The following is a 23,891-nucleotide window of genomic DNA, read 5'->3' as shown; positions in this document are numbered from 1 at the left end:
GTGAATGAGCCCCTTGATTTTATGAAAATCGTTCCTATTATGGACTCAAAAGTTGGGATGCAACTGAGGATTATTTGATTAATGACTGGTTAATCAAAAAATGTATTGCTTTTTCGAAAACATTTTTAAAAGTAATGTCATTCAAAAACCAACAATATTCACTTACTATGACAGCTCTATATTTAAAAGGCTGAAAAATTATACTTTAATATAATTATCAATCTGATTTGATGATTAATGAACTAATCGATGCAGCTTTCTATGTAATACCCCTCCAGATTCATTTTATTTAAATTTAATTATTGGCCAATATGGTAAACAAAGCAAATGGAAGGTTTGATGGATATTAATAAAGGAACCTGACACTCTACCTGAACTTGTAGCACTCCCTCTTGTTGTTGACAAAGCCATCAGCGAGGTCCCGGGGAACCAAGAATTCCAGAAAAGCTCCTGTCTGCTCCTCATTGTTCACAGAGTACACCTGAGGGAGCCAGACACAACATTAGAGACGGAGCTACCGTCGAAACAGGCTTATATTGCACATCATAGGGCATGGGAGAGGGATATTTTTCCACAAGAGAATATTTCCTTAGAACTTTAGAATGGACATAAAGGCATTCATGTATTCTTTTGAAATGCTTTTTTCTCCTACAGTATATGTTCTGTGAATTGTTTGTTGTCATATTTCATGGTACTATACATGCAGGCCAACTTAAACACAAAGACAATACATCATGTTCGGTCTGAAATATAAGTTTGGCCACTTGTGGTTTGGATAATGCAAGCGACGAAATGAAAAGATGGAGTTTATGAAGCATTTATCCTGTGGAAAGCAATAGAATGCAAGAAGCAATCACGAGCACGCTAAGCAAGCTCTGCAATTTCACCTCCGCTCACCAAAGCCTCAGGGGAGACAAGAAAAGCTTCAGAACCTTAAACCAATATAGATTGAGCTTTAGCAGAGGAAGACATTTAAAGTGAGGCTGGCTGGGTCAAGCTAAACACCCCCTCCCTCGACATATGTTCTGGCATATCTTTCTCATAGACACTGATGCAATTATAAGTCCCCAGGGACTAAAATATAAGACCTAAATGATTGGATTGTTTTTTGTGGCCAGTCTGCCAGCAGTATCGCCTCCTGACCACCACTGCTCTGTTGACAGAACCTCAACAAGCCCCAAGGAGGAAACTGTGCTCATTTCATTTTGTAGGATATTGTCAGCTCAGGCTAAAGTGCCACAGAAACCCTCCATCAGCTGTCATCCACACACAATAACCTGGCTTTTATGGAGAATATCATAAATGCTGGGGGGCGTTTTATTTTAACTATACTTAAAACAAATGTAGTGTTCAAATTGGCCTTAAAAACTGATTTTTATTAATCTAGATATACAAATGTAAGTTGGAAACAAAGAACACTTGTGAGCTCTGTGCACAAAAAAGCTTCATTAACATTAGCACAAAATACTAGCTAGTAGCATCTTCAATTCAAATATTTTTAAATTGGTACTGGTCCAAAAATAACATAGCAGGAGTATGTTCACTTTACCATGTCATGTTTTAGTTAATTTCCTTTATGGAGTAACGGGCAACAAAGACCTTTTCCAATAGCACGTCATTAAAGCAAGAATTGCACAGGTGTAATGACACCATTAATTAGGCTAACATACTGAACATTAGCGCAAAAATACCAGCTTATAGCATTTTCAAACGCTTTTTCCAAAAACAGATAAAGATAAATAAGGTATGCTCACTTTACTGTGTTTATTTGTTCACTTTTTTACTGGAAGTGACAACGAAGACCATTTTTTGAATATGTTGGCATGCCATAGCAAGAGATGCACAGGTGTAATGAAAACATTAATTAGGTTACATTCCGTTCAGGTGTGCTAGTTCCAGGGCCCTTTTACTGTAATGTTAACTCTCGTTCATATGAATGATTTATAGGGACACTTAATGGAAGGAAGCCATCATTATTAATGCCATTAGTTACGTGTGCTTTTCCTGCTGTGACATGTCTGCTGTGAACAAGTTATGATAAATGTAGAAATTGTTAACACAACTCGGGTAGTCTGACATTAGGCCTACTTATCGACAGGTGTGTTTAGCAGCTCAAATCTGCTGTTTTGCAATTAAATGCTGCATGTAAAAATAATTAACGTTTAAGGAAAAACAATACCAGCGTGCTACGTATTTAGAGAGGCTTTGTTAAGATAAAGCCAACATTAGTTAGCTTACATTAACATCCTGTCGAGCATTATGCTTTCAACTGAGTTGTGTTTAATACTGTTATAGTTGCCAACTTACCGTTGTAGTTTTCTTAATGGGTTTAATCCGGCCATATATCTGTATCGTCTGTTTCACCATTTTTTTCCCCGCAAAAACGGGAATTATTGAGTGAGGTTGGTGTTTTTATAGCTGGATAGCTTGTTGCCCAGCGCTAGCTCTCATGTCCGCGTTGTGCTCTTTTAGTTTGTTGAAGCTGGTTGCTAGGTGACGGCGGCAAGCCCCAGAGACAAAGATCATCTATGCATTTGAGGATGATTCATCTGAGTAAAACAACCTTTCCTTCTTTACTTCTCACTCTATTTCCCCAAAATGACTGATGATGTGAGTCAGAGCCAGTTCAGATGTCGAGGTCTGAGCTGTGTCAATAACTTTAAAGGGATCGTTAGATGGGTAAAAATAAAACAGGGATTCATAGCTTTTCTATTTTTCTCTGATGTTGGTTATTTCTCTGGTGTTCGTTATTAAAACAAAATCTCAATCCATTTCAGTGACTCATCAGTGGGTTTATTGACAAAAGTGTAATATGCCCTTTAGGCACTCCCACATTAAGGTAATGGCAGTTAATCATGATGCCAATAGCTGCAACCACAATTAACAGATGTGACATGAGATCTAGTAGACAACTAAATATACGCTGTGCTGCTTTTAAGCTACTGTATGTTGCATAAAACCTTTAAAATATTCATATTTCTGGTAAAGTCAAATTATCCCTTTAGCCTATGTCCCCCCCAAATATAGCCTACCAAAAGAGGCCCACCCCCAAGCTGCACAGCAGGCCGTGTTGTCTACCAGGAATGCCTCATGGTTTCAGGGTGGCATTTAGGAGAATGTATCATGTTTATTCGATTGAATTCCTTGGTGCCACAGACAATTCATGTGTGGTTCCTTGTTTTCAATAGACTTGCATGTGTATGTGCATGCATGTGCGTGTCTAGTTGTGCATGGTTATCATATACTGTATTGCTGCTTTTAATGGGCAGTTTGGTTTAAATGTGTAGGTAATCATACGTATACCAAGTTTGCTTTGTGGCATTATACAGTTACAGAGTGTGGTTGCATCTGTAGTATTGGACTGTTGTGTGTGTGTGTTATGGAGTTGGAAGAAAGAATGAGCGACCTAAGCTTGTCTAAACTTGTCTAAGCTAGCCAATTTTAAAAAAGTACCCAACTAAAAAGATATCATTTATTTTTGGCATATTATGATAAAGGAAAAGAAATGCTGGTAAATCTTTCTATGACGTCAGGATTATTAAAACAACTTGCAAACCATGTTGATACTCATCAGTTTGAATACCCGTTATTACCAGATACACGTCAAGAAAAATATGCTGCGAGTCATTATGCTAAATTAACCCAGAGAATAAAACTACATGGTGAAAGCTGTTGGTTCATGTTCACTACCCTTCAAGCTCCAACTGGCAGCACCTTGTAGCCAGAAGCCAAGGTGGTGAAGGGTACAATGTCACGTAATCAAAATGTGGAAGCAGATGCTTTTATGTTTAATTGACTCGGTGATTATCCTCACACGAAACTCTCATGAATGCTTGTCCCTGTTTAAGTAGTCATTGAGTAATGTGTGGAATGTTTTACAAGTTATACAAATATTTGCTTTGGGAACAAGGAGAAGAAGGTACTTGGCCTCTGTTTTGAAGTGTTTAGATTTTTTCAATTAGTAGTTTTGATAAAACCTTTATCTACTCAATGTGTATAATACATTATAACGTACCTATGGTGCATCATAATCACTATAAGCCTGATAATTATATTTCAAAAACTCATATTATTGCTGGTCACTCACTGACATTTCTGTTTTGCAAGAATCTCAGTGTAAAAAATATGTTATCACTGTAATATTGCATTTTAATGTGATTATGATGTTATTCTTAGTGGTAATTCTTTACTTTAAATAATCTATTTTACAACATTTTGAAGCTTTTTGAGTTTTCACATCACTTAAAGCACACAGGGGCCTTTAAGAGCAACAGATATGCACATTATTATGCAATATTACAGTGATTATAATGTAAAATAACATTGATTTAAATGCATTACAACTTACAACTGAAAATTACAATACACTATCCTAGCAACAGAAAATGTATGTAATGATATGCACATATGTAAAAGTATGATGCTTGATAGTTGTTAGACATCATAAAATAACATAAAATAAAAAAACATTAAAAAAAATATAGGAGAGCAAGGTACTAAAGTTGTACAGTGATGTAAACAGATTATAAAATAAAGTAGTATGTTAGTGATTAATTACAGACAGGGACATCATAGAAAGTGTTACCGGGATAGGTTGTAAAATATACTGTATTAATCCATGATTTTTGTTCGAAAACCTTTGCCTTGTATTTAATGTTGCATATGAATTTAAATGTTATTTCTGATCCTCTATTATATCAATGCTTAACATAGAGCATCCTACATGAAGTAGTGCAGTGACTTTATGTTGACCTGAGGATCTTAACCATTTCTACAGTATGAACCATATGCATTGCAGAGAGATCAAAAATAGATTTTATTGCACTTGTTGACACTTGTATTGCATCTGGAATATTGCACAGTGGTGTTAGTAAGTGAACCATATGTCAACATATGGTAATCTTTCCCAAACATGTAGATTATATCACATGAAAACTGCACACAAAGTGCAGTCTTTTCAAAAATACCAAATGAGTTCCAAAGAAATAAGCAGCCACGTCCACTTTCTACGAAACAATTATACTGTGTACTTAAGTCTGTTTCCTTGACAGAAAAGTGAATGCAGTAAACACCAACCAGGGGCCGGACCGGGCTTGTTAGGGAGCTGTGAACTTTTTTTTCTTTTAATATCCTGTTTTGGTCCATGTGTTGTCTTGAGCTGTAGCTGACATAACTGTGGTTTCACCCCAGAGGAGGCAACCAACTGTACTGAATGAGTTCGACGCACTAAAACATACTTCAAATCTGGAGGCAAGACATTTTTACCATGAGCCAATAAGTGGCAAACACTGGGGTTTTCTGCTCAAAGTTTTCGTGCGTGCAAACCCCACATTTCCTTTAGGTGAAGCGATGTAATTAAAAGTCATTTTCTCTCAAATTATTTCCCATAATTCTGACACTGTTCCTCTTTAATCTTTCCTAATTCCTGTATCAGGTTCACAAGGTCAAGTGATAACAAAAGGTAAGTGTCATACTGGGATAGTCACCATAGATGATGATTTAATATGTGCAAGAAATGGGCAAGCATGCATGCACACACTCACGCTTCATCAACTCTGAAAAGGATAAGTTACAGTTAAGAATGTGGATACAGAACAAGGCTGAAGTTTTAAACTTGTAGAACTTTGAAGGCAGAAACAAAAACCAGTTTTTTCAGTCATCTTTGCCAGCATTCGACACCTTTGTCTCTATGCGCCACTCTGGCAGTTAATCAAAAAGGTGTGCTAGGTGGCAGAGGATCTTCAGCCCAGCTTAGCGTGTGTGCACCAATCTCCCGACAGACTGCTTGGTTTAGTTTGTGGTTGTGATGTTTGCAAAATGACCTGCTACCCACTTCAATAAAGGATCAAAGGTGCTGCAGTGTGCCAAAGTGTACTTGCGTCTTGCAGTGAAGATGAGAAAATGACCCCAAATTGAAAACAATTTAAATCAAAACACATTTATTATCTTCTTCATGAAAGCACTGAGGTGGGTCAGACACTAACTTGATACTACTTACTTACAGCAGCAACAGTAGCCTGTCAACCAAGCATAAGTAGTTTATCGGAATTTTTAATGTCCCTCTGCATTTCTTTCAGCGATGATTGACATCCATGCGTGCCTGGGTATTTTTCTTGTTTTGTGCAAAATATCCAGCCTCCCAGGCTGTAAACAGTGTACCTCCGCAGCTCCTGGCTAATTAATCCCTTAGTAAAGCGTCTTGGCAATGCTTTAAAACAGACTGGTTTAGATTTGGCTGGCCATTATTAGGGGAAGATGATTCCTCAGTTAAGTAGCTGCCTCTCGGTGGCTTAGTGGTTGAGGTTAGATAGATTCCATAGGATGATGTGTTGCTCTGGGACTGTGATGTTTGTGTGTGTGTGTGTCGTCCCATTTCTGTCTGAGGGTGGCCACAGAGGCTAAGCGGTAGAATGCCAAGATGCTTCTTTAACCAAAGGGACAATTGAAGACAAGCTATGGTACCTTGCTTATACTGTAAGCCACCAAGTGACATACGTTCACATGGCACTTGCACACACATTACTTACATTCGCAATGATGGATGGAAAGTCGTGTATTCAACACTGGGAACATGGTCACCACGGTTTATTGCTAAAAACCATTCAAAGGATGCATAACCCCACCTTTGGTATATTCTTACTATCTATATATGTTATAATATATAATAGCATGGGAGATGCCTGCAGTAACATCTGCATAAACCACACTTACCACATGTTATCAGGCCTTTGAATGGTATTTATCATAGAGTAATCATAGACTGCATTAGAAGTTGACGTAGTTACCGTGATGTCACCAATGGTTTGTGGACTATGAGTTTGAAGCCATGAGCTTGTCATTTTGGCTGTTGCCATGAGGATTTTAGGATGTTGGTATCTTGGTTATTTGCCTGTTGCCATCTTGTTTTTTGGTTGGCGCCATCTTGGTTTCTTGGAATAAGAAGTGCCTGGAGGTGCTGGAGCTAAAGGCAAGTGATTGATAAACAAAACATGTTTTGAGACTAAAAAGTTATAATGAACTGACACTGTCTTCTACACAAGCAAAACATTTTTTCACCCAGGCGTTGTAATGCCATAAGAAAGAGTGCACATTTAAGCACCTCTGCATTGGCTTCACTTTTCAGATCCAAAGGTTGAAATCTGATCATCTGGTTTAGGTGCATAAATATGTGTTTTAGGACAAAAAAAAAAAAGATTTGTAAATGACCTCTGTGAGTCCCCTTTACTTACTTTATTATTTTACCTTACTACATAGGCTGCATTAGTAAGAAAAAAATAATAATTTGACATTATGCAGCAACTATGTGAAAAAATGATAATGGCTTAATGAATCTAATGTTAGATTAGACAGTCACCTTTTAACATGTAGAGGAACACTTACAGCCCCTTATAACCACCATTTAATAGCATGTCATCATCCAAAGCGTGATCCAAATATTAAGTCAGCCTGGGAAAGGTTAATCTTTTAACACCAGTGCATTTGCAGAGTGACTGAGTGCTGGAGTCAGAGAAGGAATGACTGTAAGAGAGTTATTTACGGTGGCTGTGGTGAAAGCAGGGCAGCCCATGCAGTGACCTATGCATGTAAGCTAGCGGGTAGTATGTATGTAACCTATTTTTACCACTGGTCTAAAAAGTGTTTAACATAAGAGTTCCAGTGCCCACAGTTTGCAATCATGCAAGTGTCTGCAAGGACTTTCAGATTGTTGGAGCAGTATATATATTATTTAAAAATACATTTAATTTATGTTATAGCCAGAAGTAGCGCTAACCAAAGTGCTGAATGTCAGGCAGTCCACAGCTGTAGAGTCAATGCTATTTCAAGTCTGGGGTTTTAAACTCTCCTGCCATTGCCTCCAGGGCACAGCTTTCTGGTCAGTAGTTGTGTCCAAGGGAATTCTTTAGGGCTTTGGTTATGTGTTATTCTCTGAGGCTTCTGTCCTCCGTTATGCTAGCTAGGCTCAGGCATATCAAACTTCAGCCTGCATTCCTGAAATACTGTATATGAATTTCTAAACGTTTTTTTTTTTGTTTGTTTTCAGTATGATGAACAGTCAAGGAAATATGAAGTCTATGCTTTTAAATAATTGGTTTAGGAATGTTTTGCTGTGCTGTGTGTGCTGAACTTTAAATTGTATTTGTTTCACTGCCAGCAGATATCATACTCTTCATGAGGATGGAAAATACAAATTCAGGGTAGAAGAAGTAAGGACTTCTTTAAATTTGGTTATATCCTGCTCCATGAAATTACATTTCCGAGTTTGTCATTGTATTATTTAGAGAAAGATAGCGTAAAAAATTGAACTTGGACTTTCATTTTAACACCGCTTTTCATTCAGTATATTTGCTTTGCACTTCACAGTTCACACTAGCTCAGCCTTCTTCCTTGTTTTCAAGGATTATCTTGAGTTATATTTCCTGCTGTCAGTAAATATTATGTTATCACATAACTCTCTTTGTTGGCTTCCAGAACAGCTTGATAAATACTCATCAAAGCCATTCCAAAACTAATGCCGGTATGTGCAACCAATGCATTTGCTTGGAAAAAACTGATGCATACCTTCTCCTTTTATAGCCAATCTCTTGCTTGGCATCTTTAGCAATAGGGGATTTTTTAGGACAATGTTGCATAATGGACATTATGGCAAGAGTTTTCAGGGATGCAGCACAGAAGATATCTCTTGTCTCTTTCTTCAGAACCTTGGAATTCACATTATGCGGCATGTGTGTAAATAACTGTATAAATAACATATTTTCCAAGTAATTATTGTGTTCTTTCTCTTTTGTGCATTTTTTTCTGAAAAAGCTAGTTTTTGGAAAAGACTTTGGCTATAGTTCCCTCACAAATATGGATGTATGCATGAGATATTCCTATTAGAAAGATTATTTTGAAAGAGAATCATGCAAAAGCGGAACTTTGTTCTTTAGCTCACACAACATTAGTTTCACACAACATAAAAAAGTTAAATGTTATTACTTATGTGATTATTGGCAAGGGCAAATATTTATTCTTTTAAACGTCTGGTGTCCATTGTTTGCATATCAATACATTTAGAAGGTTGTTAAACGTCACTTTTTATTTTAGAAAGATGTATTGTGAGAAGAAATTATGACATTAAGAAATATTGGGAAAGGTGGAAAAAATCTAATTTGTTTGTTTTATTAATTTTTTTATTGAAATAGGTTTAGTGTGGAGTTTAAAATAATTGCCTTTTGTTTCCCTGAGAGATGTTAATCCATGAAACAAATTCTTAGGAAAAAGCTATTCCTTTATATTCTCTCTTAAACATAAAACAATTCTTTACTAGTTCCTTCTTTTGTTTTGTTGTAACTTTAAAGCATTGAGAAATGATTAATGGTCAAATAAAATCTTAGACAAAGTAGACCAAAACAGCTATTCATGTAAGAGGGTGTAACCCTAAATAAAATCAACGCAAGCACAAACAAACACTCAAACACACACTCGGAACACACACACACAGACACAGACATACACGCACACACACACACACACACACACACACACACACACACACACACACACACACACACACACACACACACACACACACACACACACACACACACACACACACACACACACACACACACACACACACCAGTGTTGTTGTTTATCCTGCAGCTTTTCATACACTACAAGATTGTCAAATGCACCTCGCTTCCAGCTCCTCCCTCCTGTCTATTCCCTTCCATCCGCACCCTCTCTCTACCCCAGCTGCATGTGGTCAGGAGTTTGGACATGGAGTGGGGACATGTCTGGGCGGTCCTGCTGGCCAGGCGGTGCTTGGCGGTGGGGAAAGTGGGGTGGATTAGGCCCTCCCTCCATGGGTCTGAAAGCTGGAGCAAACCACTCTAACTGCGCAGTATAGATAAAAATAACTTGGGTTTGAGAGAGCCCACATCTTTGCTTCTCAACTGTCAAGCAGATAGAAGCATGAAAGTCAGAGAGAATGTGTAGGCTATACAATAAAAACACAAGTAATGTTATTGAAAAGTGAACTTTAGGTAGCAGGAGAGTACAGTAATGGAAAGAAAATAAATGGATATGAAATGAGAGACAGGGTTGATAGAGTACTGGAGGAATATTTGCAGCTGGAATGACAAACTAAAGCACTGCAATGAATTGGAAATGCTGGCAATGACTCCACAGTAAATCCACTTTCTCCACCTTTTCCTGAGCGATGACCGGCCAGAGCCAGCAACTTTCTGTCCAAATCCACTTCCCAAGAAGTGCCAAGTGCAGGTGATGGTTCGGCACACGTACAGCGTTATGTAAGAATAGCGTGGAATGGTAAAGAGCTGAGTGGGAATTTGACATGAGTTCCCCTGCAGGTCCAATGGATTCCTGCTGCCATGGAGGATTCTAGCATCCAAATTCTTCCTCTCCGCAGTGTGGTAGGGTTACAATGAAATACCTTGCAGTGCTGAACTCTAACTGCCTTTGAAGTCCTATTCAGGACTGCACGTTGGGCTACTGTTGTTGCATGCCATTCCTCACACAATAAGCTGTGTTATGTCACTGTTACCCCTGGACAACCCCGTGGTGTGTCACACAAAAGAGGCCCATCCAGGGTCACAGCCACCCCTCCAAAAGATTTCTGCTTTTGAAGAAGTGCAGAAGATTGCATGCATGGCCAAAACCACATAATGGTCTTGAATGCTTTACCATGCAGATCATATGCTTTGATACAAAATATTATTGCTATGCACTATTGACCACGTGGTTACATAATTTTAAAATGCAAACAGTGTGACTCCAGCAGACATGTCTCATTGAATCATTTAGTGTCTTTGGAACGAATAGGAATGGGTACAGTTCATTCAGGATATTCCCATAACGACAATGGGTTTGCGTATTGATTAGTAGCAATGTGTCACTTTCAATTAGGCCTCACTGAGGAGATTAGAGCGTGTGTGTGAGTATGCTGCTTTATTTTGTTCTGTTTCTCACTACTGCCCAGAGGGCGATGCAAATTCCATCTCTCGAAAATCAATACTTCTGCCAACATCGGTAAAGGCTTTGCAATGTTATTGCTTTTAAACTCTCACACTCACACTCACACACACACACACACACACACACACACACACACACACACACACACACACACACACACACACACACACACACACACACACACACACACACACACACAATTGTATTTATCTTATTTGCACCATGTATGTTGAGTTGTTGGAGGAGCATGGGATATAAGATTTTCATTGCCAACATATATGTTGTATATGCTGTGCATATTACCAATAACACCTTGAAACAAACACACACACACACACACACACACACACACACACACACACACACACACACACACACACACACACACACACACACACACACACATATACACAATCCGTCTGACCTTAAACTGAGGGAGATAATAACTCCAGTGCTTCACAGCCGAGAAAAAGACAAATGTAGAGCAACTTTGATGAAATGAATCACTCAAGGCAGAAATAGAACAGAGAGGAATCTTATTGATTCTGAGATTTTGCACCATAGTCATCACTAGTGAGGGAGGTAAACCTATACAGATACCAGGGTGAAAGCTAATGTAGAATTGTTATTGGTGTAACTGAGCTGCACATTCCTTCTGTATTTCACCCTCCATCACAGAGGTTACAGATAGAAACACAGAGGGGCTGGGAAATTATACTTTATGTGTCGGTTGGTTTCTGTCATGGATTGTATAGGAAGTGCATGAAGTCAGCTTGACACCACCCATTGGTTGTGACTTAACAATTAGAGCCTCAAGAGGAACTTCAATCTTAAAAATGGCTATGGTACCAGCTAATATTAGCTTGATTAGCAAGGTACTTCCATCATTCACGTAACTGTGATGGCAGTTAGATGCTAACTTTTGATGGCAGTTAGATGCTAACTTTTGATGGCAGTTATGCTAACTTTTGATGGCAGTTAGATGCTAACTTTGGCTATCAACCAACAGGCTTGTTTGGAATGTGATTACCAGAAAACATTGGATTCCTTGGTATTTTAGTACCATGTTATAAGCCAGGTATGGATGGCACAAAACCAATACTGCTTTTGTGCTTTAAAAAAAAAAAAAAAACTGTACTCAAAATTAACTCGCCGGAATAAAAGGAGATGGAGAATGGAGCTTTTCGATATTTAAGTCATTCATTTGTTGTCCTTATCCTGTCAACATTTCATATCTACTGTCAGATTGGTGTTTAGAAAAAGAGTCACCTAGTTAAATGCAGCTGTCCCATAATTTATGATGTAGCCTCGTTTCGATGGAAATTAAATAAATGATCCATTTATGTTGTTGGAACTGATGGCGATACCAAGGTCAATCAGCCCACCATCCAAAGCCCCCCCATTGGCCAGCAGGATGTCTGGCATACAATAAATCACACAGCAAGTCCTATTATCTTAATATTTATTCATATTTGCACAAACTCTTTTTAAAAGGTCAAGCTCGATGACTTGAAATTAGTTTAGGGGGATGCCTTACAGACAGTTGGTGACTTCTCGTCTGTATGGCACCCAACTGATTTTCAAAGCTGCCACACTAAATTATCAAAATCATTTGAACAGTTGAGTCATTATGTAGTTATTTACACCAAAACTGTTTTTTGGACTGCAATCATGTTTATGATTGCTGTAGAGTTCATTATTTTTACATGGGGTTCTATGGATTCGTCCACAAAGAGAATCAACACAAACCAGCACAGCATGCAGTTTATGGACAATAGTGGGCCTCTGTGTTGTGTTAGACAGCACCACCAGGTCAGCTGTTCAGAGCATGTCAGGTGAGGTATAACAGGAAGCTTGTTGTAAAATAGGGTAACAGTGTCTATTCATTGTTTGGAAGTGTACTGTCTCATCTTTAGGATCACAAAACACTACCTTCCATATGACTGCCAAAGACAGATTAGTTTGTCTTTGATATTCTAGCGAGTGCATGTTTAGTCTGTCCGTTTCATGCATCCTGACATAACTCACAATCAGTTTATATTATAGGAACATTCTGTTAGTAATGCCTGTTTGAACTATTTATATACAAACCCATTTCCCAAAACATATCAATGCACTCCATTTTCAAAAGGCTGTTTTAATTAACTTTTCCTGCGTCACACTGACCCATGCAGTCCATGAACATGTGAAACCACTGCCTGCCACGCAACCTTTGCATTTGTCATCCAACATTACGTTGACCTCTTACTGATCTGCCGTGTTATGGCTAAACATGGTGTTCTGATGGATTGATCCGAAAGCCATTATATCAGACATAGGTAGCACATGTTGTTTTGTCTGCCAAACTCAAATGGAGTGGCCAGCCGGCACAAACCCGCACTGGCTTGGGGAAAAAGTTGCTGTATTGATGACTAATTTGTTCCATTCCACCACCTGATTAAACCATAGCTAACCTATTTGTTTTCAATTATTACATCTTAAGCTATTCTCTGTTTGGTTTGTCCAAATATCCCTTATTTTTGTGATATTGTCTATTTCATCAGTAGCGATGATGATTGCAGTTTCTCTTATCCTTCGTAGTTTCTCTACCATCTGTGTATTTGTGTTATTTATAATTGCCAAAAACTGTTTCAAACACAATGCCAAATAGTGCAAAAATAGAGGCTTGAATCATAAAGTACATAAAGCTTGTAACTTGCATTGAACAAAGTCTCTTTCCGATTGAAGAGATATAACAAACAGCTAACCAATAAAGCGCCAGCCAGCAGTCCTGGCCACTAAGCAGATCTGCAGGAGGGGTTGAGGGCTAAGTGCCCTAGCCCAAGGGCAATGCTAATGAGGAAGGCTAATGCTCCTCTTTCACTTTCCCTGCCTCCTCTCCACTTCCAAAAGACAATGTCCTTTTTGGTTGTTGAATTTCTTGTTTTAATACATTGGTATGATTAGAATAATGTCTTTCTAATCAAAACTCACATGCATGTTTTTAATTGTGACTGTTGGCAAAATTAATAATAGAAAGTAAAGGCTCAAACATTGTTTCGAGGTGGTATTTTATAAATCCTGGCTATGGTTCTGCAAAACACATGGGGCTTTAAATAGTTTAAGATGTCACAAAGCTAATTGAAATAACGGCTTGTAAAACATTTTGTCTGGAATGAATTGGATTCCGCCTTTTGTTTTTTTCATACAAAACAAGCTGTCCCTGTTTTTTAATTGTGGCACGGTCTGATAAGCATTCAGAATGAACTGTTACCAGAACACTTGCATAATACAATTGTGACACATGGCATTTTAACAAATAGTCATTCTTTATTATCTACTCCACATCTTCAATGTTTTATTCTTAGAGCATTGGATGAAACAGCTAAAACTAACTAACCTATACACTATTCCGAAAATGGCATGGAATATTCTCATTTTTACGCAAATGTGTCATCTGGAATGCATGAAGTCATTTCCTTCATAGCAGTTACCTTATTTTCCATCATTGCTCACATAGCTGAATGGACACACTTACTGGAGTAATTTTCGCCCGCATTGAAAGTTTCAGTCATTTATTCAGCTGGCCTGGTAATCAGGCAATTTGAGTTAAGTGCCTTTTGTCAAGGGCACTGAATCATTTCAGCAGGAGGCAGACCTGACAAGCAATCTTGTCACTTAAGATACGCCATTTTATGCAGTTAAAACCTATAGCGTCAATGGAAATCTTCCATTAGGTAATATAAAGCTTGTGTGTCATGGCAACAGGATTTATTTTGACTTTGATCAAGATAATAGTACAGATTTCCGTGGATTATATTTGCTTACTTGTTGTATTCTCTTTCATTTTAGTTTTTTTAACTGTAATATTTATCTCGTACATATGTAGTACGTTTACAACAAAACAATAGTGCTTCAATCTTTAATTTGAAACAGCTCGGAGCCTGTCCAAAATATTTGTAACCTGTGTACATCATTTTGTGCTATGCACTTTTGAAAGAGGTCTTCACTCTTTTAAGGTGTGCCCCAGTAATTTCGGGCTGTGCTTTGATTACAGTAATTACATATTTGAAAAAAATAATTCATGGTCCAAATGAAAATAGGAGAGACCGAGATAGTTTAACTTACTTAGGGTCAAATCCCTGGATTTTACACTTCCCATAATCAAAATAATAGCATATTTTATCAGGCCATACATACCTGATAGTTGTGAGGCAAAGTCCTGCATCTTTTGGGTACTGCCATTGGACCTAATTTTAAAAAAAAAAAGTACGAAAATCTACGGGGAAGACAAATCATTTTTGGATCCTGTATAAATTGTTCCATGAATTATACATATGATGTTGATAAATGTTAAAGATAATTTTGCAGCAAAAGAAAAGCTTAAGTTTTTGTAAAATGGTTGAAGTATAATAAGTCACTCGCATGCATGGATCATTTGTGCATGTCTGCAAGTTTAACTGCACACAAAAGCTTGTGGGCATGTGTGTATGTGAATTATAAATGGACACATGTGAATTCAGTTAGCGCCGTTTCTGTTCTGCCAGACACCCCTGAGATCCTGAGGTGTCGATTGAACCTTTTCATGTCTGCAGCCCTGTCAAATCAAGACTGTCTACAAACAACCTTGCCCCTGTCTAATGGAAGCTCAGAAAAGCCTCTTGTAACTACATGTGTTCATCTTGGCTTTCTGCGTTTGGAGCTAAACACGGATACAAAAGCTGCACAGTTTAAAATGATTTAAAAAAATTAAGTTGTGCTTGATTTTTCTGCCTGGTATCCGAAATTAGGATTTCTCTTACGAGATCCTAAAGTCCAACATTTCTCATCCTGTCCAAACTTTTAAAGAATTCCAAATGTACATTAGCAGAATCTTTTTCTCGCACTGTTCCCAAGTCTCTATGAGGTCAGTGTTAAAACTGGAGTAGCTAACCGTGAACCTTGGTCAGATATACTACTCACTGGGTTCACTGAAAATAATACTTTATTTAAGGTGGTATTTGCATCCAAAACTAACTTAGGATAAGTCTGGCACCATATGAACTAAACTTTTGGCGTAATGTGTGTGTGAATATGTGTCTGTGTGTGTCCACATGTTGCCAAGTCTAATTCACTGACTGAGTTTGGGGTTCAGGCTAAAAGGCTCAGGTTAAAGTTACTAAGGGAGTGTCATTATCTGACATGAAACTTACTCCCCTATGATATACTATCTGCTCTGGATTATAGATTTGACCTCCTCTTGGTGTTGCTAAATTGAAGAGATTAATTGAGGCCTCTTGCCTGGTTTTCTCCCAGGGGCTAAATCACCCGCTTCCACTGGGTAATGTCATTCTGGCTTTGACAGGCCAGACCTCCAGCTCTAGCGATACGGCTCTTTCTACTTCTGACACTTTAGTCAAAGTTTAGACACATACTCACTGTCTGATGAACATAACACATACAGCAAATGCAATGACTTTGGACGATGAGGTAAAATAAATACAAATGACGGTCCCATGCAATGAAACTCCATCTTCATTTTTTTTTTCAAATTCTCCTGGATTACTGCTGAAGTTTTAAAATTGTGGATAGCGTTTGGAATTGAACAAAACTACTTCGTTAAGTTTGAACTCAGTACTTTTGGGACATAACTGTCCTTGCGTAAAGTTGGGTTTTTGTTTGTCAGGGAACGCAGTTTCCTGGGTTCAAATCTTGTATTTGTTTGATCAATCCATCTACCCCTAACTCTTTTGTAAAGCTGCATTCACATGATGTGCTATTTGCTTTTTCGTTCATCGCGTTGTTTGGCCCAGAGCCTTGTAGGGAAAAAAGCCAGTTCTGTTTTGTTTCTATGGTTAACTCTCTGCTAGCTTGCAGTGCAATATAGAGCTGTTATCCGATTGGTTGTGCTTGAAAAGGTCTTGTAACTTTTGAGTCGACAATTTTGAGTGGTGCGCAACTCTGAGAGTAAAGGTAACTCCTAGTTGGACAGTAACGTTCTCTCTACAGAAACACAACGGCTATGCCAGTGCAGAGCTGTTTTACCGCTTGTCATGTCAATGCAGCTTTACTGAACTTATTCAGGCTTTGATCAGAAACGTATTTCTGATACTTTAAAAACAAACATATTCTGGGAGAAATTCCATTTGACTTTAATTTGAATGACCGATGCTGATTTGTTGTTTGGGTTGACTCAATAAAGTGCCATTATGGGAAATAAGTGTGGAACCAGTACATGAGTATTGTATTCAGTACAATGACCCCTAATCAGCAACCCTGACTGCCACATTGTTCTGTATGTGAGTGTTTGAGGAAAGTTTTGGAAACTGTTTTGTTCCAATAGCATTAAGGTATGTAAGGAATCCCAAACAAGGCAGGTATCTGCTATGCTTCTGCTTTCATTTTTAAACCATTCAGCCGCAGGTGTACTCTCACCTGAGAATCTACATTTCTTCCTGGAAACCTTTTACGTATTTCAGTTGCTATTTATATGACAGGAAAAGCATAACAAATATCATTCCTCTGAGCTCCTGACGATCTAAATGGAATTGTCTCACACTCATCACAGACGGATTGTTTCATTTGAATCTAGTATTGATGCCCATATATGAGCCTAGGTCAAAGTGGATTTCCCAGAATTTGCAATTAATGAAGGATTACGGGGCCGTGAGGAGATCAAAACACAGCGAGTTGTTCTATTTCTTCATATTTCAGAGGATTAAATGCTTAGCAGCTGGGGGAAGCAATGTTTGATAAGTACTCCATGTTCCTGTATGTTTGTATTCAACATTCTTTCATTGGTAAACACGAGATCTGTAGAACATTTTAATCTTTTTATAAGTCACACATACAGAACACATCCTTATGGTGGTAGTAGGATTTGTGGTTATTATTTTACATGCAGGTTGCTGTACTATGTGAACAACAGAAGTAATTCTTAATTAAATCATGAAATCAAGGCCCCAAATATTATAGATGTAGTAGGAGGGCATATATGGGGGCAACTCTTAATGGGAAAATGTGATGTTATATTGTACCAAATATATCTATTCAATTTTGCCAGGACATGAATAAAACATAAGATTAACCCCAATAAAAAAATCTGCGCTTAAACTGTAATTGTGAAAATAAATTATATCATGCTAAAAATTGCTGCACAGACCTTAAATAAATACTACAATGCTACTTAATCAATCATCACTAATGTTAGCTATAATAGCAAAAATAATCTTAAATTAAAGAGTCACACATTTACCGAGTTACCAACAATGGGGCTCACATGTAGCCTATTTAGTCAATGTTAAAAAAAATTATGTTAATTTTTCAGAATAGAATTCAGAATTGCCAATCTGAAATCTAAAGAAATTATCTGTACACATATTCAAATGAGCAATAATGACTTCTGTTTATATACATGGTTATGGTTGTACTTTAATTATCCACAATCCCTGCCAATTACATACAATGAAACAAAGAACAAATAAAAGGTTTTGAAATTTAAGGGCCTTTTGTCATTTGCACAAAAGCTTCAAGTTAATCCTTTCATGTCTTAGGTATATTTATTTTTGCATTATTGGAGGAGCTGGGACTTAAGATTCTTATTGCCATAACTCTGTTGACATCGTTGCAATTGAAACTAATATGCAAGTAAATGCAACAATAAGTGAACTATATATACATGTACATTTAAACAAAACATAATGTAAAATTAAACACTGTACAGTTATAATATATTGAGCTGTAGAACCATGCATTGCAATACACTGTAAGACATGGTTATAAGACATTTTCATCTCAGGTGTCAGTGATTTTGAAAATATGTTAAAATTGCACAAAAGAAAAACGTGTTTAAATGAAGGAAATGTTTTATTCAAAAGTGTTCCCCAGCAGATTTTGTTCAACCTTGCTTGACATGTTCCAGTTATGACTTGGAGTAACTGGAGTGGAGTGTGGTCATCCTCACCTTGCACACACAGTGAGTGAGTGACAGACAGACAGACAGACACACAGACAGACACACAGACAGACACACAGAGGGACAGACAGGCGGACAGAGGGACAGGCAGGCAGAGTGCGGTAGCTTTAAGAGGGGAGGCGTGGTGCTGCTGTTGTGACCGACTTGTCAGTGCCTCCACTCTCCACTACCACTCTGTTGAATGAGCAGCCCCGTACAGTCACTACAGGGCATCGGCTCTATTTATCCAGCAAGCCGCCGCCACACTCAATGTTGGCCATATTAGTGCTGTGACAGCGTCCAGGGATTACTATCATCGAGCAGACATCGTTTCTCCGCAAAGACGCTGGAAGGTAAGTTTACAATGTCTCCTCTAAAATCAGTGGGAAATGATTGGTAGGTAGGCAGGCTACCTTGAGATGGTCTACCTTCAGAAGCGTGGAGAAACGTGAGAAATCGGATGGAAATGGTCACACTAATCTCTAAATAAACGACCATGAGGTACTGCATTTTAGCATTTCAAAAATAAGATAGAGGCAACAGTCCCTGTGTTTTAAGATGACAATGTGCTCATCTGCTCATAATGCCATTTTAAACCATTACTTGACCTGAAGCCTGCCATGATTTTACTATTAAACATGATTCATGGTTTAATATCACCTGCTCCCTTCAGATATAGCACGTTATTGGCCACCATTAGATGCATATTGGTTACTTTACGTGTAGCTGTGCGCATGACAGGCTGCCTCCGCCGATTTGTTTTTAGTAGATTTGACGTTTAGTGACATTATTGTCATTTTCAGTTATAAATACCCATGTGTGATTTGATAGTGGACCACATTCTGCATAAACATGATGCGCAATGCATTTGACCTCGATATTAGGCGGCGGTGCGTTCGCTGCTGCACGGACATTTAGTTCCTGTGAGCATCCAAAGAGGGCGCTGTCATCACATTGCCAGCATCAGTCATACTGTAAAAAATACTATAACAAGATATGATGTGTAGTATTGTGTCTTAAAGTAAGTAAATTATTTTTACAAGTATGATTCTCCCTACGCTTTCCAATTTTGTTACTCGTCTGTCTTTTTTCTTTCCTCTACAAAATACAATTTTAATCTTGAGAAATATTATATGAAAGTAAAGCAGGATAAGGGGCTTTATATTAACTTCTTGGATGATATTTTCCTGTTTGAGAACGTGACTTCGGACTCAGTGTCAGAAAAAATCCTTTAATGAGTGACAATTCCCCATGTGTCTACCCAAATCATCATGTAAATCAAAAAGTAATCTGTAAAAATAACAGTGCCTTGTCTAAATTTCTCAAATTAACCTGGACAATGTCATATGCAAATGCTGAGATTTCTAGTCTAACACATCTGTTTTTTATTCCAAATAAACACATTCTTCATTTGCCATCAGGAAAATTAAAACAAATTCTTGCACACTTGGGGGCATCCATACCTCTTAAATCCCACATTGCTAGTCAGTTTATAGGATGGGAAGCAGCATCAAGAGCTATTTAATCTCACTGCACATCTGGCAGTGATGCAGCATTGGCTCCTCTTGGTCAGTTGTTGAGGCTTTACAAGCACAGCACCATGGTAAGCACAAAATCATTCCCTCCTCCTCACACACAAACAAACACACAACTTTGCCTAAGGAGTACTTAGCATCTGCTACATTCCTCCTACTGGATCCAGATTGTTCTGCTTGGAAGTCACAGTGATCATTTACTGTTTTTGGCTGCATTTTGGATAAATAAGAATACAAATGTAAAGAAAGTGTTGATTATGGGTGAAAGGATTGAAACGGATTATGACATAGAAATTACATTTTAATCATGCTAACCCATTGGGGGTAAGTGTCTTGCAGGATTTGTCCATGTAAGGGTACTGCATGGAGGAATTTTCAACATTGTGTTATGCACATTCTTTATAGGCATCGATAGGCTACCCACTGAACCCCCCAGACTTGTTAATGGACATCAGCAATGGATAGATTTAGGGAAAAGCCATACACTATGGCCAAGCTGCAATCCACTGAGCTTTTAATATGCTTTAAGCTTCTTTTAGAGCATCAAATGTGTACAATTATGCATATAAAAACAGGAATATTTGTCTGTTTACTCTCAAGTCAGACTGGAGCAGCTGTTGCAACAATCTGGCAGGAGTATTTTTAGGACCACTGTTTTGACTATAGCGCATAATCCTTGTCCAGCTACCTTTGTGTTTTCCAGGAGGGATGCAGGGTAGAAAAACCTGTCCGATATCCAAAAGCAACAAGGCCACTGGGCTGAGGTGTTCTACCTTTGGCTGTGCCCCTGCTGACTGAGCGGAGGGTAAAGAACTGTTGCTTTGTGTGTCTGTGTTCCTGTTGCGGAAGGATGACTGGAAGCGTTGTCAGCTTAGTGTGGGTACGTGTTTGTTACCGGGTATCAGAGCGGCCACACATGGCTGTGGTGTGTGTCTGAGCCAGGTTAGGGAGGGTTATTAATAAAATGTTATCTGTTACAATCACAAGTTACCTGTAAAAAAATTCATTCAAAATGTAACCTAATCTGAGTATCAAAATATAAAATGTATGTAATCTGATTACTTTCTGTTACTTCTGGATGACCTCAATATCAAATGCAATGCAAATAAATATAAGAGAAAATACACATTAATAAGATGTTTTTTAGTTCTTATTATGTAACACAACAGAACAATGTGACCCATGGAAAGAAGAAACCAACATATTTGGCATCAAAAATGTTTTTTTAAACATATAGTTTAAAAAAGCAGTAATCAAATCTGAGCTAACAGAAAAGGCTCCGTTTTAGTTTAATAAATACAGTTACGCTCGCACATATGTTTTTATGAACATATATGTTTGTATCCTGATTACTTCATCCTGTTACATGTAATCTGTTACTCCCCAAGCCTGGTCTGTGCCTAGTTGAAGCCCCTCTGCAATGGGAAAGGGTGGCCAGCATAGGAAAGACAGGGCCATTGTTCCCTACCAGTCACTGAGGCAGAGGTTGACTCATTGCCACCAGGTCCAGATGTTTTGGTTAGCAATTGCTTTGCCCTTTGGGGCCGTAAGGTGAGAATGTGGTGTGTCGGCTAGGATAGGGCACGAGATGAGACTGGCCCGAGGCATGTGCATGAAGCATGCTGCTCAAATCTTTTGTGCAGCCTTCACCGTAAACACACATCTGCAGCCAATTGCTTCAATTTATAATTTGTCCAAGGCATTCCGGTTTTAGATGTACATTGTATGTGTTCCACTTTTAATAAGACCGTATGCAATAGATACTGATCAACACATCATCTAGAACGCAAAACATAGCAATTCCACCCTTACAGTTCATCGATGCACGTTCCAAGTCCATTGCCTTGTCCAAATCTGGCCAAATAAAACTTGCATCCTAAAAAGTTGCCTGCAGTTGGCTCTTCTTTTTCTTCTTTACCCTCATAACTTACACACTGAGCATTCAGAGTGCACCCATAAGGTCTCATGCCAGACTCTGACTTCAGCCCACTCGTGTCTTAGTGCGGTGGATAAGCAGACAGCGTGCTGGCTTACTGTATCTGTGCAGTTTCTGGCGCAGAGCAAAGAAGTCTGGGAGTAATTAGCTGTGAGGGTATAATCCTATACCAGACACAGCATTTGCATCTGTGTGCCCCCCCCCCCCCACCCCCATTTTCGCTTCCCAATCCTCAGTCACAAGTGGTTATGACCCCATCAAACCCCACGAAACCTTCTAGCACCTTCATTTACGAGTATGTGTGTAAGTTTATGTGAAATAAGTGAAAGTAGTTCACAGATTTGTTATTGCAGCAAGGGGCAACCATATTTTACACCATGGATGTCACTTACTTTCTACATTCAGTGCTTAGTAAATGTCTGCACACTAATGTTCAGACATTGTTAAAGAAAATTAGATCATAAACCTACTTTTACAGTATTTAATTTATGGAAGATTAGACAAAACATTTTTATTTTGTCTAAAAAAATATATATTTTCATTTGTCTCAAGACAATCCCAATCTCATCCTCTGTAGAAGGCCACAAAAGCTCAGGGTGCAAGTCTTGCTGATGGATGTTTGCAATAGGCTCTGGTTTGTTTCTTCTGTAGAGTAGTGAGGCTGTTATGTGCTATAAAGAACATAAGTTGGAAAGGAACCACAGCATATCCCAGTGTGCCAGGGTCCCTTGGCATCAGATCCGCATTTGGGTTATCCAACTGTGAAGCAGTGCCGATATGATCTGTATGGATATTTGCTGGCACTTCACCTCAATATCTCTATATCTCTAAGGTTTGCTTTCTCTTTTTGTTCTTCACATCACTCGTGCCCTTTAAACATGCTATTGTGGTGTGTATGTAAAGTTATGCAGCTATGAACCTACTCACCCTAATTGCTTGGAAAAACCAACATACCTGTGTCAAACCTTTTCCCTTTATTTATATTAATGGAGGAAACCTCATATCCAATTGGATCTATGAAACAAAACAGTGCAAGACACTTTGCATTCTTCCGCTACCCCTCCTTCGTCCTTTTCCTCCTTGTTTTTGTCCCTATAGTCTAATTTCCTATCAGTCTCACCATATACACCCCCTCCCTCCAAATGAAAAAAACGAATTACATAACCGTGTGGTTAATTAAAATCTCATAAACCCCGATACTCTATCATAGGATAGACACCTCAAGTTCAGTACTCGCAGTTCTGCACAATGTGCTATTGTCAGCCAGTGTTTGTGCTCTACCGCCATTGTAGTGTTTTTGGAAATAGTAGCTTGCTGCCTTGACTACCTGATTAGACTTGCATGTTTCCACCAACTCGTATTTGGAGGCAATTGAAGTCTACATTTCATTATGCATTGTAGTGATTTTTACAAAGAAGAGCTTGTGGGCACAGCAACGGTGATATTTTGCATTGTGTGTATGATGGCCAAATGATTGTTTTGTTCAACCACTATGGGACTGTATACACAGGGAGCAGGTGCTCTTGTAAGA

General features: G+C 38.5%; 2 protein-coding genes across 8 annotated transcripts in view; one reads left to right on the top strand and one right to left on the bottom strand.

The window, feature by feature from the left end:
* The window catches only part of kif6 (kinesin family member 6), a 59,580-nt gene extending 57,114 nt beyond the window's left edge, over positions 1-2,466 (bottom strand). For all 4 annotated transcript variants that reach the window (XR_010167994.1, XM_063908217.1, XM_063908218.1 and 1 more), the window contains exons 1-2: positions 2,308-2,466; positions 372-481 (exon numbers count right to left, since the gene is read on the bottom strand). Coding sequence is in view for 3 of the 4 variants with exons in the window: in XM_063908217.1 (XP_063764287.1) it covers positions 372-481; positions 2,308-2,367 (170 nt within the window). In the remaining variant the exon portion in view is untranslated. The remainder of the gene's footprint in view (positions 1-371; positions 482-2,307) is intronic.
* A 16,179-nt stretch (positions 2,467-18,645) lies between these two features.
* Positions 18,646-23,891, top strand: part of daam2 (dishevelled associated activator of morphogenesis 2) — a 98,642-nt gene continuing 93,396 nt past the window's right edge. For 2 of the 4 annotated variants that reach the window (XM_063908748.1, XM_063908744.1), the window contains exon 1: positions 18,646-19,242. The gene's annotated coding sequence lies outside the window, so the exon portion shown is untranslated. Of the gene's footprint in view, positions 19,243-21,256; positions 21,305-23,891 lie in introns of those variants that run through there. The other 2 variants (XM_063908743.1, XM_063908746.1) reach the window with 2 other exon arrangements.

This window comes from Eleginops maclovinus, chromosome 19, assembly GCF_036324505.1.
Source record: "Eleginops maclovinus isolate JMC-PN-2008 ecotype Puerto Natales chromosome 19, JC_Emac_rtc_rv5, whole genome shotgun sequence".
In the NCBI taxonomy this organism is placed as follows: domain Eukaryota; kingdom Metazoa; phylum Chordata; class Actinopteri; order Perciformes; family Eleginopidae; genus Eleginops; species Eleginops maclovinus.
The sequence above is the reverse complement of the archived record's forward strand: the minus strand, read 5'-3'. Positions and strand labels throughout refer to the sequence as shown.